At 38.1% G+C, this 19,414-nt stretch overlaps 1 protein-coding gene across 1 annotated transcript in view; it reads right to left on the bottom strand.

Moving 5' to 3' along the window:
* LOC130598106 (glypican-5-like) overlaps positions 1–19,414 on the bottom strand; it is a 346,476-nt gene that overhangs the window by 258,582 nt on the left and 68,480 nt on the right. Inside the window, 2 exon segments of the mRNA XM_057407212.1 lie at positions 16,807–17,011; positions 17,013–17,496. Coding sequence (XP_057263195.1) covers positions 16,807–17,011; positions 17,013–17,496 — 689 coding nt within the window.

Genomic DNA, 19,414 nt, shown 5'->3' with positions numbered 1-19,414 from the left:
AAACAAAAAATGCTTGTCCTTGTACTTGTCTCACTCTGCTCATATTCTCTTATGCTCACTGATCTGATATGGGGAGCATTATGCTTATGACTAATTTTTATTACAAAGCAACTGATGGTTTGGGTTGCCTCAATTCCAGGCTTGCCATATGCTCTTCAACAACTCTTTATCTTACCAAGAATGGAAACAAGGGTTTAAAAGACAGCGAGAGATGTGTAGATTGTTGTAGGTCTTAGGTGCCTTGCATGTCTGAAAGAGGCACCTTACCTGTTCAAGCACTCTCAGAGACTGACTGCATGGTGGGAGCCTGTGAGGAGAGGAGAAATATGGTGGAAATGATTCACTGGGTAATACAGGACCTAAGCAGACAAATAACAGTCCTTTGGGTCAAAAAAAATGACTCCGGTTATAGTAAACTGAAAAAAAAAAATTTGCATTCACCTACACTAGGAAGGCAGGAGAATCCACTGCTATCTATATTTCTTGAATTTACAATAATATCTCATTATAGTTTACTCTGTCTAAAATTAACAAATAAAGAAAATATTTTTTTGCAGTCATAGTGGCTTGGGATATGGATGATATTTATTTTATATCTATTAAACAGTTGCTTCAAAATACTGTCTAATGATCATTATCTCTGTTTATCCTCTTTGAGTGGTCTCAAGAAATGCATTGAAAGAAATTGGCACAGCTACAAGTTGGGCAGATAAGAGACTCAGAGCAGCCCTGCAGAGAGAGACCTGGGGGTGTTGGTCGATGAGAACATGAACATGAGCTGGCAGAGTGCGCTTGCAGCCCAGAAAGCCAACCGTATCCTGGGCTGCATCAAAAGGAGCATGACCAGCAGGTTGAAGGAGGTGATCCTGCCCCTCTACTCTGTTCTCGTGAGACCTCATCTGGAGTATTGTGTGCAGTTCTGGTGTCCTCAACATAAAAAAGGACATGGAACTGTTGGAACAAGTCCAGAGAAGGGTCACAGGGATGATCAGGGGACTGGAGTATCTCCTGTATGAAAACAGGCTGAGAAAGTTGGGGCTGTTCTGCTTGGAGAAGAGAAGGCTGCGTGGAGACCTCATAGCAGCCTTCCAGTATCTGAAGGGAGCCTATAAGGATGCTGGGGAGGGACTCTTCATTAGGGACTGTAGTGACAGGACAGGGGGTAATGGGTTCAAACTTAAGGGGAAAGTTTAAAACTTACAAACTTTTAAAGTTTAAAACTTTTAAAAATGGGTTCAAACTTAAAAAAGGGGAAGTTTTGTTAAATATAAGAAAGAATTTCTTTAATGTGAGGGTGGTGAGGCAACTGGAATGGGTTGCTCAAGGAAGTTGTGAATGCTCCATCCCTGGCAGTGTTCAAGGCCAGGCTGGAAAAAGCCTTGGGTGACATGGTTTAGTGCAAAGTGTCCCTGCCCATTGCAGGGGGTGGGAACTAGATGATCTTAAGGTCCTTTCCAACCCTAAGTATTCTAAGATTCTATGACTCTGCAATAGGAAGAAATTTGCATTCACTGATACATTTAAAAATAAACCTTGGTTTCAAAGTTAAAATCTTTCTTAAAAATTAATCTTGAATAAACTTTATAATATAAATACCATAAAAATACTGTCACTATCTGAAAAGTCTTTTTAAGAAGTGGCTTGGGTTTTTATCCAAAAGCCATTTTTTGAAAATTCCAAAACCAGCATTAGTTAAATGATAAAAAGTGTTTCTACAGTACCATGTACGGCTCTATCATTCCCACAAAGAAGTACATGACAGTAATCATACTGCCGTGAACTCAGTTCTGTTAATGACACCACAGCCCTCACGGCTGAAAGTTAGCTCACCAGTCTTTAACAAAGTTATTTACTTTTTCAGACACAGTTTCTGCAGGATGAGCTACTTCAGCATGTGCAATGACGATGTCATTATCTGTTAACTTTTTCATATCTCTTGACATTTAAACCCCTGTGATCACTAACTGACAGACTGGTTTTGTGTGGTGTTGGTTGTTCATTTTGTGTTTGGTACATCACCCAGTTGAGACCAATCTGTCTTTTTTTAACTGTTCACTAGTAGCTGTCAGATGTTTAAGCCATTAACTCTATATGCATGCCAAATGTACTCTTGACTCCCCCACTGCCCCAGTCTTCATTGCAGCCTGGTTTCTTCAGTAAATTTGTGCACATGGAAAGGTCGTATGCTCTTACCTTGCCATCAGGTGCCTGCTCTGTCTGTGAGATAAACAATTTAAAACCAAAATGTCAGTATCTCATTTAACAATACCAGGCTGATAATAGTCTAGAAAATAAATAAATATACTTTCTATAATAACTTCTGAGGTTGGTTGTTTTGTTTTGGTTTTGGGGTTTTTGTTTGGTTGGTTGGTTTGATTTCGTTTGAGTTGGAGGTTTTTTTAATGCATTCTTTCCATCTACAGGAATGAGTACAGGTTGTGAGTGTAACGTGTCTTAGTTGTATTTCCCATGGTTCCTGAAGGGCTACAACTATACCCATTATCTACATTGTTTTTTAATTTTTAGTCTTTTGGCTGCAAAATTAACCTTCCAAATAAAAATTCATTCAGTGTTATTACAGACAGTCTTGAGAGACACAGACTGGAATAACAACTTGGAGAGAAGGGGAATGCTCCCACTACACTAATGAGCTAAAAAATTACCATTTTTGAAGCAATATATCAGAATGTATTCTTCCTGTCTTCACTAAAAGGGTATTCCCATCAAATGTTTCCACAATTTTTCTTGCCTTTGAACACAAAATCCTAAAAGAGTGTATAAAACCAAATACCTTGATAAAAATGAGACTGAAAAATCACCAGAAATATTATTCAGGAGAAAATTACAGATCACACTGAATTTCAGGAAGACAACTGCTATAAAATTTTAAAAGACAGACAAGCCTCAGCAAATTACTAGAGGGTTTTCTGTTTTATTGTTTGGTTTTGTTTTTTTTTTTTTTGGTCAAATGTTTTTAAATACTGCACAATATTTGAGGGCACAAAAAGAAACCTCAGAAAATGATAAAACTCCTGGTTTTTACATTTCAGACAAACCTATTGTTATTATACTCAGCATGCTGTTATTATGCACAATTTGTATGCCACAGTATGATGACTGGGTTAATTAAAAGCTCTTGTAATAACCATGCAGTTAAATCGCAATTAGTGCCACACATGAACTTCATGGCAGTTTGATTTTGCTGGGTGCAATTCTGTAGAATGTCTAGTTATGGCTACTTACAGTTTTCAAAACTGGAGCATCATTAACCTTTGCATCTACACAGGACTGGACAATGTGAGCATCATATCGGTAACAGTGGGATACTGCCCTCTAAGTTCACATGCGCAATAGAAGAAATCAATCACATTCTTTGGGTTTGGTTTGTTGTTTTGATTTTTTTTGTTGTTGTTGTTGTTTTTTTGTTGGTTTTTTTTTTTTTCCCTGTAAAAATGGTTCTTTCTGATCCCAGCATTTCTACTGAAATGATTTTACATCAAACTGAAAGCACAGTCCTCTGGCACACTTTGAACTAAATATGCCATGTATCAGTAATTAGCTACACCATAATCTTTTAAATGCTGCCACTGTGTCAGAAATAAGCCTCAGGAAACCTGAGACTCTCTGCTCCACTTTCAGTCATAGGCTGTTGTGGAATACACTGAGATGATGAGTATCTTCTAGTCTTGCATAGTGTCTGTAGTCTGTTCACTAGTTTTTACTGCTGTGCATACAGTGACAGGAAGAAAACACTTCTCTGGATATAAAACATCTTGGGCTTAGACCTAGCTTTATCTGGGAACCAGAATCAGGACCCTGAAAATTGCCACTTCTTTTAACAGTTTCCATGCTTGGTTTTGGTATATTTAGCAAGCACTCTAAGTTTTTTATACATATATATATATATATATATATATATAGTAAATGGGGTATGTGTCACGTATTACCTAAATTGACACAATTTCTCAGACCTGTAAGTCATTAGTGTGGCAATAGTCCACACAAGCATTTAAAACTGCTTCTATTTAATGTATGGTTTAGATAGTGATTAGCCTGGTGGCTTTCCGTTCCAGCTATAAGGTCACAATTTGCCACCACCCTTTACAGTTAAGTCCTCTCTAACACTCATGAGCAAATGGACAGCTGAAGTCAAATAACTGTGAAACAAAGCCAGAGTGAGATGTGAGGGACAGACAGGTGGAAAATACTTTTTTTTTTTTAAATAAATGTGGTTAAATTAATTTTGTTAGCTTTCTAGGAATATATAAGTGAATACCCTCTTCAAGTCACAAGCATTTCCATCAACAGATTAATAATCAAACTACTCCAAATATTAATCTAGAAAAACAATGCATTAACAAATTATGAAGTCCCCTTGATTCAGATTTAACCTTACAAGTGGATTTGTAAAACTTTAAGTAAATGGCTGTGTGTTAGAAGAGAAAAAGAAGACCAACACAGACACTCTTCTTTTTTCACCTCATTTCAGCAGTCTTTGCAAGCAGCACAGGAGAGGATGGCTATTCCCCGACAAGGCGACACAGGGGTTTGGCTCTTGCTGATCATCTAAGCAGGTGAAAGTGAAGATTTCTTCAAGTAAGAATAGCTTCTCCTTATAACTTGTAATAACCTCAGCTGAGCTCCTACTGCCCGAAGTCAATACATCACACACTAAGGACTTGCTTCACTGGTTTGTCTTCTTCTACTTGCGCCACAAGAGGGAGCACCAGCATTTCAGTATTTCCAAGCATTTAGCAGCCTCTTCCCGTTTGCTGCCTGTTAACAGTTGCTTACTTAGTATCAAAGTTCTGTTGCAAAGAAAAATGTATTTTGGTACGTGAGAGTGTGCACGCGTGCATGGAAGATTAACGTATTCCCTAGTCAGGCAAAATGCAAGTTCTTCAAGATAAAGAAAGCCAGCATTTGGTACAACAGGCCAGTTTTCCTTCAGAACAGGAAAAAGACATTAGACGATTTTAGGAAAGAGCGTGGTGGAGTACCACTGGTGTTTACAACACGGGGAAATCATGCAGGAATTGTTTATTATTTCCTCTGTTTTCTTTACAAATGTTATTTTCAAGTGTGACTCGTTGTCTCTTTTTCTCCACTGTAGCCTCAGGACTCTAGGCAACATCTGAGGCATCCAAAACATTAAGCAAGGAGTGGAGCTACAACAGCAACCAAGTGTCATACATAGGTTTTACTCCATTTACAGAACTTGCAAGAGTCAAAGACAAGCTCCAAGGGACAAACATTGGGAACAATAGCCTAGGGAATTAAAGCTATTACTTAGACTAATACTTGCACAAATTATCACATGATTTGCAATCACCTGCAAGACAAACCTTAAATGGACTTGCCAAATAATCTAATTTCAAAGCAATTTTATGCAAAACTGTAATTAAAAGCTCAGGTGATACATGAAAAAGTGCACTTATATTTTTTCAAGTGAGATAGAGTTTTAAGTGGTTTCAAGCTCAAGAAGTGACATCCAATTCAAAGCAACCTTGTTAAATGTAGATTGTCCCATACCCAAGCAGGTGCTACTGAGCAAAGATAAATGCAAACTGCAGATATACAAAAAGCTGACCCACCATTAAAGCAGTGGTAGCCTCGCCAGAAAAACCCAAGGAAATTGTATGTTACCAAAAAAAAAAAGGAAAATAATTTTCAGGGATATATAAACAAAAATACAACTTGCAGATACTGAACTAATTATTCCACTGTGTTTGGCACTAATACATCAGTGTCACTGCTGCACATCTTTTGGAGGAAATCTACAGTCGAGAGGAAGGACCAAGAAAGTGACAAAAATGCTAGCAGTTTGCAAACCTTTTTTTTTTCTTTAAATAGAGATTTTTTTTTTAATACAGTTTTGTATAAGACTGCTGTCCAGGCTCTTGGATTCTGGGAGCCATAGTCCATAACTTTTATGTGACTGGGACTCCTATCCTCCTTCTACCACTCCATCTACCAAACCTAGTGCTCCGGCCCAAGTTCTCCTATCTTGTAAGGTTTTAATTATCTCTGATTTCCTTTATAATTTTGCATGTTCTGATAGTAAAATAAAATCTAATAGCCTATTAAATATGAGTTAATACACTTTTAATTTGTGTCTTCTGTTCTTTAATTACTAAAACCTTAAACAGTTTTAATTCTGCTGCTCCTTTCATGAGGGACTAACACACAGCAAGTCTGGCAGTAAAAATAGCTTCTCCTTCTGAATGGGGTGGGAGGGAAGGAAACGATTTTTTTTTTTAATGGCTTAATGTCAGGGGAAATCCTAATGTTCTCAGCCAAGTTACCCTGCAGCCAGAATACAGCACTGCCAGTTCAAACTCTTCAAAGGCAGCTCAACAAAAACTGCTTCTTGTGAGAGGCTGCCAGCTCTCCCAATCCCAAGTCTGCTTCAGCGGATGCCAAGGTGTTTCATTTATGGTCAGTGAAAACACCCTGTGGTTCTCCTCTGAAAAGCAATTATATAAAACTGGCAGTAGCCCTTTCCAAAGATCAGCTACCTCTGTGTAGTTAGACTGATTTATCTGTACTCTCTAGTGGTTAAAATACACCTTATTGCTCCTTACTTCTGTGTGCCCTGCAAGTACAGCTTTGACCTACAGGGCTAACGTTATGCCTTCTTGTCTGATACAGGCAGAACTGTTTATTATACATCTATCCAGGGTCACTGGTGTAAACCAGAAAAAAATTCAGTGTCACTGAAAGCAGAAATGGGGCTCTGTAACCTTTATCAGGCATGTTATTCACTTAAAACAAAAAGCATTACAACTTACAATACATAAAGAATTTGTGGAAGCAAAACAAGTTATCTATGTCAGTGTATCTCCGCGACATGTTTATACTTGTGGCAGGTCGCAATTCATGGTCCAAAATTGTGACGAGGAGAGCAGTTTTGTATGATCTGCAACAAAAGTATGTAAGTCAATAAAATCATGCACACTTACAGTAACAGTCATAATGCATTATTTCATTTAGCATAAGATACTATCAACAACTCTTCAGATAAGCAGATGGTCCCCTTTTCACAGTAATAATCAAAAACCACCTAAAAAAAAAAAAATGAGGGAAAGAAACCCTCTATCTAGCTAGGCTAGGTGATTCCCCTCCCCATTCCAAATAACGTTTTACGAGATTAGTGGGTTTACTTCCTGTATCTGTATCTTAAGCATTTCAGTGCCTCCTCACCCTCTTACCTGAACCAGGACAAACCAGTTTTCTTTGAAGATCTTTTGTGATGTACAAGCTGCTCACTTATCCATACGTGTTCATATCATTTCAGGGACCAAAATAGTCTGAAAGACTCATCTGCTTCAAAAATCTCAGGATTTGGCCTCACAAAGTTTTTCTCTTCCAATACAAAGGGCTCATAGTGATTTAGGGGCCAACTGAGACACCCAAAGTCTGCTCAGCTCAGCAGCTCTCTGTGAACAGTTAATTCTGTTTCACAATGAAAAAGAGTAGAGAAAAAAGAAAGCACATTTACAGCCTACAGAAAGGCTTTTCAGCTGAATTCTTCCTTTACACTTGTTCATGCCTTTTACTTGCCTTTGGAGAAGGAGTGAAAAGCCTCCTTTCTTCTCTTTCTGCAAGAACTGGGCTGTAGCATTTTTTGTCTCTTGGAACATCTTCCTTACCTTCAGCTCAGCTCTCCAGTGGACACATTCAGAGAAGCCTGCCAAGGTGTCAAAGCGAAGTTAGACATCTATTGTGTCACCTAAAACTAAAATATGATGGCAGCCCATACTGCTTACTCCACATTTTTCAGACCTTCGAATCCCTCTGCAGTCAGTGGAAGAGGATGGCCACTGTGGATCTGTTCATTTTGCCCAAATTTTGGTTAACCTTCTGTTAAAAAAAGGGGTATATATTAAAGATCCTATGCTTTCCTAACAAAATAGGTCTCAATCTTAAGAAGGAAGTGCAGCAAACTGAAAGATTTAACAAAAGATTCAAGTAATTTCAAATTGTGAAGTGGATTTGCTCTAAACACACTAAACAGGAATGCATAATGCGTGCCATGATATGTTCCTACATTTTTTACTTGGCAGTATGTATTGAACATACCTATGCAAACCTGCACTACTCAGCATGGCTTGCCAAAGCAGTGTCTCGGTAAGTGTGGTGGGCTGACCTTGGGTGACTGCCAGCCCCCCATCCAGCCACTCTCTCTCCCCCTCCTCAACAGGATAGGGGAGAAAATAAAATGAAAAAGGTTGTGGATTGAGTAAAGACAAGCTGATCACTCACCAATTACTGTCAAGGACAAAACAGCCTCAACTTGGTGAAGAGGTATTCAATGTTTTGCCAATTATAAATAGAGTAGGTTGATGAGAAACAAACATAAAATGAAAACTACCTTTCCCTTAGCCCCTCCCCTTTATCCCAGGCTCAACTTTGCTCCTTCCTGTGAAGGAGTTCCCAACTCCTCTGCCTCCCCTCAGCCCCCCAAGTGCTGCAGAGAGGACAGGGAACTGGAGGAGCTGCAGGGGAGGAACCTGGAACATTTGGCAAATGAACTGAAAAAAGCACCTTTTAGGAAAGTGTGAGACATGAACTTGACACTGGATTTGAAACTCTTATCACCAAAGGTAAGAAATATATCCTCTCGCATTTCCAAAAATGAAAGAGAAATTGATCAAAATAAAAAGAATTGGAATTTTTGTATCTATCTCGAAACAGGTACCAAAGGCTATGCCATCATGTACCCAAATGCTGAGAAGCTAAGAAATGTAGCAAGTGACTTATTTAGAAAGACATGGTTTCGTGGCTTCATGTTCTGATATTTTTTTAAGAAGTTCTTGACAGAACTGAGTGCTTCAGTGTTTTGCCACACATCTGCCAATGTAAACCAATATTACTAATATTCTGTTTCTGTCTTTATTATTAGTAAGTGTATGTCCAGCAATGTGTCTCAGTTTTATTTTATTTAATTTGCACTTGAGAGGTAATACCCTGATAAATCATAGAATCACAGAATAGTTAGGGTTGGAAAGGACATTAAGATCATCTAGTTCCAACCCCCCTGCCATGGGCAGGGACACCTCACACTAAACCATGTCACCCAGGGCTCTGTGCAACCTGGCCTTGAACAGCGCCAGGGATGGAGCATTCACAACTTCCCTGGGCAACCCATTCCAGTGCCTCACCACCCTTACAGTAAAGAACTTCCTCCTTATAGCAGATTATACCCTAACATACCTTTATCCAAAATGTGTGCATAGCTATGGATGTATTATTGCCTCTGCTAATAGTCTATGCATTATTTGAAGCCCTTTTTCTACACATCAGAAACAAGTAGACCAATTGCACTGGAAAAGGACACCTATTTTGAGCAGAATTCTGCAACACAGAGCTTAAAGAGGTATTCCAACATATAAGAGGTACTCTGGAATGTGATTACCATTATTTTTTTGTCAAATGCAGCAGAGAACTTATTATTTGTAAAACAATGATTTTACTTACAAAATCTGTACAACAGCATGGGTAGTATATAGTGTGTGGCATCGTGGACAAGACTACAGATATAAGGCTAACACTTCAGACCACAGGAGGCAAGCTATCGAAATAAATAAGAAGGACGGATCAAATCAGAAAATATGGGAAGAGCTGTCAAACCTCTAGTTATGTTTGGGTAGGAAGAAAGCCTACTGACAAGCCATAAACACCTGCTTTTTTAATTATTTTTGCCTTGTTTTCAAAGTTCTTAATTCTCTTTTCTGATGAACGAAGCCCAGTTTACCCTCAGAAGAGAACTTTCTGATAGCAGCAAGGAGCTTTTCCACGTTGAAACAATGGGGAAGTGAAATACCACACTTGAGGGATTTGAATTAGATGGAGGTCATGGCTGCAGAACACTTACTCATGTACATGCCACATTAAAAAAAACCTGATGCATACAAGCACCCCAGTTTTTCCCACCTACAGCTGGATGCATGTGTGTGAATGGAGAGAAATGGAAGGTGACGGTGTTGAACTGCATATTAGGTTCACTATCAAACCTTTCTTTAGAACACAGTAACATTAGAATACAGCCATGTATCAGATGACTTTAAATCCAATTATCGTTTAGCAGTTTCCACAAATCAGTTTATATTGATCTTGTAAAGTAATTTAAATTCATCAATTTATCAAGTAATTTAAATTCAGCAAAATAGTGATGGCAGAGACATAGGCCAAAAGCTTCAGGCAGAAATCCTCAATCTTATTCCAAAGTCTGCTTTGTTGAAAACTCTGTGTTTTATTTTTTTTTTCCTAAAGCATTAAAGAACTATATGGCATGTTTTTTCACGTCATTTACAAATTGGTAATGAGAATACACACTTGCTTAAAGTTAAAGAAGTACAAGGCTGAGTCTAGTTAGGTAGTTTGGTGGTAGGAACAATATAATTAATTTTCCCACAATATCAAATCTAGGTTGTATCTGTTGCAGTCTCTAAACCAAGACTCATTTCCCTGCAGTTTAACATCAATACCTCAATTTCTCTTGAGAACAAAAGTATTTACTGTTGACAGATAGCCTAGTGATCAGCTCCTTTGAGAACCTCTGGTCTCTCCCTGTTGGTCTCAATTTCTATCATTTTCTGGGGAATTTCATCCGGACTTTGAGACTGTATAAGGAACAATTTGTTCACTTTTGCTCTGACCAAAGATCTGAGAAATACACAATGCGACTTACCTTGTGCAGACTCATGCACACCATAGTCATGAATACCTTGCATGGCTACATTCATTATCCATGAGATGAAGCCAGTGCCTACATCTTGTGCTAGAAAAGCAAGTGATCCTTGAGCCTTGGGTTGGCTCTCTTACGAAAGGAGTGTGTCTGACCCTTTAAGGTATTTGTAGAAATCAGAATGAAGGAGCAGGAGCATGTATAGAAACACAAAATTAGAGGGAAATCTGGGATTTGAACACAGTAAGTTTGGGACTTGAACATGCTAAATTGCCCCTGACCTCGAGGTGGTTTGTATCTGCTTCAGATTGGAAAACTCCCTCAGAATGACACGGTCTGCATGCCTCTACATTGGCAAATGCTGGGGAAAGTTATCTGCACAGCAGCAGATCACTCACAGACAAATGAAGTCAGCTATTTGGAAAAGCCAGCTAGATATTTGTCTAAACTTACCTATTTCTATCAGATAAAGTATACCTAGAATGTTTGCAACAGAGAAATGTACTGTGTAGTTTAAATATAAACAATACGGATAACAAACTGAAGCACTCATAAATTATAGAATGCTGTTTATTCTGCTTAATTTGTAAAATAATAAGTGATTAGGTTATTCTGTAACAATTGCCAGTTTTACTCTAGCATATATACAATAAATTAGGCTGTGAAAATATATTTCCACATAATTACTTTTTCTTATATGTAGAGCTTTTGGTTCTTTTTAACCAGGGTTTTGACTTTCAGTCTATGCTAGGTCATAAAAGCACACAGACTAGACCAGACCAGACTATAATTTCAGTTGGAAGGACCTACAATGATCATCTAGTCCAACTGCTTGACCAACTCAGTGCTGACCAAAAGTTAAACCATGTTTCTAAGGGCACTGTCCAAATGCCTCTTAAATACTGACATGCTTGGAGCATCAACCACCTTGCTAGGAAGACTGTTTGATCCACATTGTCCAGAACACAGTGAAAGCATAGTGCTTACATACAAAAATACATAGAAGACTTCTACCAAATTTACAGCACAAATTCTTCACTTTCCAAATTAGGGGATGCCAGAATTTGTCTGTGTGATTTTATTTTTTTTTAATTTTTTTTTTTTTGAGGTGTTTCTGATTCCCACGTTTTAATATGTATATATAGCTTCTAGTATCATGGTCATGCACTTCCTTTTCCTTCAGATCCCCAGATCATCAGTGCCTAGAATACATAACAAAAGGAATCAATATTCCTTTTCATCTCTTTTATTCAGTATTAATCCCAAACACCACTGATCTTTTGGGAACCAAGAACAATAGTTTAATGTAAAGTTTGGAGGAAAGATTTAATTATAAATCCTTGTAACTGTTTTATTTCCTCTCCAGTTCCTCTCCCCTTTTCCTTCAGCTCCTGCCTCAGATCAGTATCACCTCCTCTCAGGTCCTCTGTTCCACTCCGAGGGACATGTCAGCTTCTGTGTTACCAAAAGAGTGACAGCACAAGTCTCCAAACACCAAAACAAAACCATGGCTAAGAGAGACCCTCTCTTCAAGACAGCTCCCTCAACCAGCTTGACTTTCAGCTGCCAAAGCAATGTGAACACAGGGAAAGGGGTGGAAACACACAGCTGAGAATGGTGCCAGAACAGAACCTGGACAACCTAGGGTGAGACAGGCTTACTGTGCTCTTGAATCACACTGTGAGTGACACAGGAACTTGCCTTTCCATGACATGGGGCTGTGCCAGTAACTCATGCATAAAAGGAACAGAAACACACTCTTATGCTGGGCTAGTAGTTTCCATCCACATACACACAAAAAATTTCAATCTTGCTAAAATCTCTCTTTGTCCTTAACATTGACAATGTCTAGGACAACAGAATGGAGGAAACACAAAACAATTTATTATAACTTGAAAATAAGTTTCTATAGGTTTTTTGATTGTTTTTCCTTAAATAAGGCTTAAATGTGTGTCCTGGGTTCAGCAGTAGCAGTCATGGTTTTTTTCCTTTGTGTTAACTGGTGCAGTGCTGTGTTTTGACTTCTAGTTTGAGAACAGTGTTGGTGAAGCCGATGTTTTCAGTTGTTGCTAAGTGATGTTTACCCTGACCAAGGACTCTGTGAGGCTCATGCTCTGCCAGGGAGGAGGGGAGGCTGTGAGGAAGCAGAGACGGGGCGCCTGACCCGGGCTAGCCGGGGAGGTATTCCATACCACAGCACGTCATGCCCGGGGTGGGGGGTAACTGGGAGTTACCCGGAAGGACAGGGGCTTCCGGGTGGAACTCGCTTTCTTGGCCGGTGGTATCGTATTCTCTTCTCTTGTTATTTTCCCTTATCATTGTTTTAGCTGATAGTAGCGGTGGTGATTTGTTGCTGGACTGTTCTTGTCTCAACCCGTAGGAGTTGCACTCTCTCGATCCTCCTCCCCGTTCCTCTGGGAGCGGGGAAGGGGAGAGCCCCGGTGCAGGGGGGGAGACGGACACGGACCTTGATTGTTGTCAGCTCGGCACCACTCACTGGGAGTGAGTGAACAAGTTACCTGACTGGGTTTAAACCACAACGAAGAAGAAGTTCTTGTGTGTCCATTAGCCTGCACTGTTGCCCTCACTGGGGAATTCCCTGGCTATACACAAGCTCAGAGACCAGCACAGAGCAGCCCAGGCTGAGCACAGAGAAGCATAGGATGAGTCTATAAGGTCCTTTGTAGGAGTAAGTACTTTTACCTATTCTCCAAAGCTTAAGAACTACATATTACCTTTCTCAAATTATTTTAATAGTTAATACTGTTCCCATTTCGTATGATGCAGCTCTCTTAATCCTCTATGACATTATAGCTGCACAAGCATCCACAGCAGAAGTCTACTAAAAAAAATTCCTGTTCTAACTCCTATCAGCTAAAAAGCACACAGTCCACTATGCACTGAGCATGAGCAGTACAGAAATGGACATATACAGACTTCAGGAACACAGAACAGGCTGTCATTAAATATATGTGTGTGTGTGCGAATGTATATAAATACGTGAATAGTTGCACAACCCACACATCACTAGATTCTGCAGAACAGCATAGAATAACGTCCAGGTATAGAGATGATGAACAGGTGCTGCACTTATTTTTCAGTCAGTGGAGCTGTGGGAGGCAGGAATTAAAGGTGTGAATTCAAAACAGGAAGAATAAAGGGAAAGACAAATTCCAGCTGGGGACATCACAGCACTGCTCTGCTGACCCAAGCAGAAAAGGGAACAAGTTGTAAATTACTGGAAAAAAAGGTTTAGTAAAAAGAAGCTATGCTATATAGGCATTAGTAGTCTTTCCACACCACACAGGGCTTAAAGTGTGAATATACGTAAGATTTAAATATAGAAACCCATGCAACAGGTTATAAAAAATCATTTACATATAGTTATTTACAAAAACCATACCCATGATTAGATAAAGAGCTGTACAAATACATGTATCACTAAGCAGGATACTCTCAATTCTCATATTAACATTTGCATATTTATATATCATACTTCCAAATATTTAAAGATTTTTTTTTCTCTGCTTCTTTAAAACTCATGAAAGTTCTTGATGTGATGAAATTCACTTTTAAAACTGCAGGGACTGCTGCGTGTTTAAATGAGCCATTATTTGCTAGCTCATAATCATCTTTTATATGTCTGCTAGAATCACTGATGCATTAATTGCTTATCAAAATTTGAAACAGTTCATGAGTCACTCTGAAGATAAAATAAATAAATATTAATGAGTCAATTTCAACAGAATTTATGTCCTCTGCCTCTTAAAGCTGAAAGACTCCATTTATTACATGTCAGAATTAGGTCTCGATACCTGATGTATGGGCAAATATACTCAAAGCCATACTCAGCACATCAGAACTGAGATCACCATGTTTCAAGGGATCAATCCATCATAGTCTTGTTTGACCAAATTATAGATCAAAGAGAGAAAGGGCTGGTCAATTGTAACATAGAGAGTAAGTGAAAGATCTCTAAATGCACAGTTCTCATACAGAGTGAATGAAAAATGAAGTATTTTGGTTTTAAAGTTTGGAAGTGATTCTATATGAGAAGATCTTAACAAGTAAACACTTGATCTTCAAACAAACACATTGACACAAAATATCACTGCATAAGAAAATCTGGTATTTCTTGCATGACATGAAAGAGGGGAGAGGGAAGGCATAGAGTTTTCAAGAATCCTAAAATAAAGCATAAAACTTTCATTTTGAAAACATGAGTGTGCTGAGAGGCTTCCAAGTCTGTGCCAATGCCAGTTCACTGCTGAAAATCCAAGCTTAAAACTTTTCAAGCTAAATGACCAAAAATGAAACTGGAAACAGAAGTCTTTCCCTTGAGCCTTTACTTTTCCATTCTAGTTTTTTCCTGGAAGTTGTAGGTAAAAGAAATCACCCAAAAAATCTGAAGAGGAATGGGGATTATCTCTAAAAGGCAACTGAAGCTCTGAAACATATTAGGAATTAGACAGACATCAGTGAGCCACTTCTGAGCCAAACTGTTAAAAAATTTCTAAAAAAAAAAATCACAGTTTTTCTTAAGGAAGTTAATCAGAAGAAGATTCTGGATAATGTAGCTGGCTGGTATAAAGCAGATAAAATGGGAAATTCATAGAATTGTGCAATTTTCCTGTTGCTCACTGAATACAAGCAGGATGAAGAAACCATTTTAACAGATTGTTGGTCTGAAGTGAAGAATCTTCTGTTTGTTAAATTAAGTCCAGTTGTTTATTGTCAGATCTTCATATCAGCTGCTTAGCAGAAGATACTGCTTCAAGTCCAGCTAGTCACATAAAGAGGAAGTATTACTGCCCCACAGTGCCACAGCACAGTGACACAGAGACAGCCTGTTAAGACCTGTGTATACTGTAAAACTAAAGGCATCTACCCAGACCAAGATATCCAATCCAGTATTAAACACAGAATATGTCACTGTCAGTGAAGCCTGTATGTAAGGATACAGAGAAAAATACAATTACAAAATGTATTTTGGGTCAATATAATGTACGAAGAATTTAAACTTTGCTACTTATGTAACATTCTTAAATTTTCAGATACGCTAGTTTTCTTTATAATGTGTAACTAAATAATGTGTATCTTTCTCTAACCATATCTTTCAAGTTCTTCATGCATTCACAGCTAATACAGCTCTCACACAACTTGCTTTTTCTCTTAAGTATATTTAAGGAAGGATTTAGTTCATGTTAAAAATGAACTGTGACACTTTCTTTGAAACCTACAAAATTATGCAAATAATAAATGCAAAGTCATAGGTTCTTTAAGACAGGCTACTGGCCTCTAAAAGAAGCATTGTTTAAATATATCATTATGTGCATGTAAGATAACAGTGAAGTGATTAAACAATTTTCTTATGCTCATGAAAAACGTTTTTTTGTACTCTTAAAAATTATTCTCATATGTCATAGGATGTCACAGAAAACGTTTCCCATCTGCAAACAAATACTGCTGAGATTTAACATTCTCATTTACACAAATGTCAGGGTATTAGTATGGTTTTATAGAATATTTATGGGATCAGTTTTTCACCAGATAAGTCACCTTCCTTTCATTAATATTTTAATTAATATTAAATTTCATTAATATTTTAAGTTTTCAAACTTAATGACACATTCCATTGTTCACTGTTGTTCAGCAGAACTTAACAGACAGTTGTAAAGTTAAAATTAAGCTACTCAGTGCATCTACTGAAAATGTTAACTTCTAAATAAAAAGGGTAAAGAAAAGAAGTTTCCATTGGGTTATGCAACAATAATTTTTACTCAGCAAAATTTTGAAAAATGCTGTGGTTTCATGGGAAGTGGGAAAAGATAAATTCCACACAAGAAATCTTTTCATACTGAATAGCCCTTACTGTAAATGCTGCCAAAACATTGAATCCCCATTTGATGTTAAACTTGTGAACAGAATACAAGAAATTAGCAGGTCATGTGCATGAGTAAAATAAAAACTGGCAATCCTGGAAAAAAGCATTGTCAAATAAACTGAACTCAGGTACAAATGTGTTCATCACCATAAAAATGCCCAAACAAGTAATAGTTATGTTAATTTTATGAGTGTCATGTTTGCACTAAGTGTGGATAAAACCAGCTACTTACCTGCTCAGATAATTCTGGACCATTGACATGAGCCTGTAAGAGAGCATCATTAACAAGCAAGTGGAAGTTCAGAAGCATGTGCTCAATGTCATATGTTCCACTCATGGCACTTGAGAGCTCCTCCAGGGACTGAATATATCCCCGCCAATGAAGATCAGCTTCCGCTATGTTAGCTAAGCAGCCTCGGATAATGTTGAGGCAGTATACAGGGCTTACTTAAAGTCAGTCCTTGGCAATGGGGGCAGTACTGCATTCTCAGTAAAGCTCTGCTGCAGTCTTTAGAGAAATGCAGATGATCTGTTGTATTGATCACTTCAATCCCCAAATTCAGAGCCTGCAAGAAAGTCAGGCTGGGTAACAGTGATCTTCCCATTTGTCTTATGGCCTTTTTGGGAATTTTACCAAAGGGTTTGATGTCTCTTCTCGCCATTTGGAGGCACTCCGCATATTCTATTGAAATGTCAGTCAGACCAGGGTTAATCACATGGTTGTAGATGACTGGGAAGAGGGTGTCAAGAAATCTGTTGAGAGATTCCTCTGTGCTAATGTCTGTGCCAAATACGAAGAGTCCAACGTCTGTGAAAAACCCCTGTACATGTGTAGTAGCCTCAGCAGCCATGTTTTTATATGTTTTGGAGAAAAGTGTGCTTGTGTAATTCTCAGCCAGTCTGATAAGCATTTCAAAGGTTTCTGCAATAAAGTAAGTTTGTTATTTTTAAGGTTTCAAATATAAAAAATTAAAGTAAGAAATTAAAACAATTACATCAGGACATCTTACATCTATCGGCAATGCATTTTTTTTACCTTGCAAGTAATTCTACAACACAATCAATAATCCATATGTTTTCTTGGCAGGACATACTAAACAATCTAAAAACTATAAAAGGAAATTGATTGTAAGATGAGTTATTAAGTTACAAAATACAACAAAGCCCTACTGTATTTTTGTACATATATACATACATTAGTTCTCTCATCTCATGACTCATTCTGCAAATTGCACTAGAAACTTAAATGCTCTCAGTCACTTCAAGTCATTCCTCTTACCATCCTAAAATGGATGGGCAAAAGTAATAGCAATTTAAACAACTCTCCCATTCCATTAAAAATTTTTAAAAGATCAGTTTTGTCTTTTTGTCTTCCAAAGGAAGGAGGTGTACCCAACACACATGAGAACTATGTTCTATGTTTGAATCATACATGCTTTTAAACAACGCTACTGTTTGGTCTGGCAATTGCTATGGTCAAGCAAAGTGCTGGCATGGGCAGAACTGCCTTCTTTGGGCACTGAGATGCACCATCTCTAATCCTGAAGATCTGCACAACAGGTAAAGTCTGAATGGATAAACTTACATTTCATTTCAAATGTTAAGCAGCAATCCTTAAGTACGCTGAGTAGTTCCTAATAAAAGTATTCTTCCCTGACTTGATCTATGATTTGCAAGTAAGGAAAAAAGCTGGGTTTCTAAACAGAAAAGGGGTGTCTGAATGAAGAATTTTCCAGATCTGCCTGAGAAGCTTGCACTTCAGGGAAAGCAAAGGAGCAATATATAGTTTAAAAAGAAACTTAGACCTCAGAATACGTATTACAAGTATTAACCCACTTTTTCCACTGGATGACTATGACTCAGTAACTTTCTTTTATTCATTCAAACTTTACAAATTTTTTTTTTCACATTTATCTTTTTAATGGAACTCTATAGAAGTGACTAAAAGCACGAAGTACAGTTAATACTTTCCAAATGGATGTTAAAATAGGCAGAATCAAATAGTGTCAAACTATGCCACACAATTAATGAAGCAATCTGAAGTCTGATGTTAAGTCAGTGACTGAAAGGAACAGTAGAAAGAACAATTTTAATGTAATAACGAAGACTAGCTATCATATCTGTAATACATATTTATGCATAATAAATGCTTTATATTCTAATTAAAAGTTTGTCAGTTCAATGGGTTTAAAATTGCAAACTGTGTAAAGATCATAGGGAAGACATATTAATCTAATCCGCTTATACTTTCTATGCATTCTTTGCTTTCTCCAATGAAAATGAGATATATGCTTCAAAATCAGATTCATTAACTCTATTCCTGTGCTATTAAGTGCTGACTGCCCACAATAGAGTAGAAAAGTGCACCCCATTTGCCTTTCTTTTTTTTTAACATTACTATTGCACATTCATATGTGCGTCTCTCCTAAAGTGAACTTCACTATAAACATTCATACATGCCAGATATCACAGTGATTCAGCATAGGGTTTGATTTCTTTAAAAAGTCAGACTCCTGAAGCCAGGACATCACATGGAGCTCCCAGCAGTGGAGACCTATTCCAAAGCCTCTTCTGTTTACCCCATGATTTGACATGTGGAAGTACCAGCTGAGTAACTCTGGAGGCCACCACTGCCTGCATCCACTGTTCATTCACCGGCTCTGTGACATATTTCAACCTCCAGCACTTCATGCCAGACCATACCTGAGACACCTGCATTGCAGCCAATGTTAATATGAGAGACACATGTTCTTCTGGAGCAGCAGATGAGACACAACATATCAGATAGGGCACACTGATCAAGACACCCACTTTAATGCGACTGAACAGAGGATGAGATC

The sequence above is a fragment of the Pezoporus wallicus genome, unplaced genomic scaffold (assembly GCF_028554395.1).
Source record: "Pezoporus wallicus isolate ANWC-B61680 ecotype Strahan unplaced genomic scaffold, APGP_CSIRO_Pwel_v1 contig_7201, whole genome shotgun sequence".
NCBI classification, from domain to species: Eukaryota; Metazoa; Chordata; class Aves; order Psittaciformes; family Psittacidae; genus Pezoporus; species Pezoporus wallicus.
This window is presented reverse-complemented; position numbering and strand designations above follow the sequence as displayed.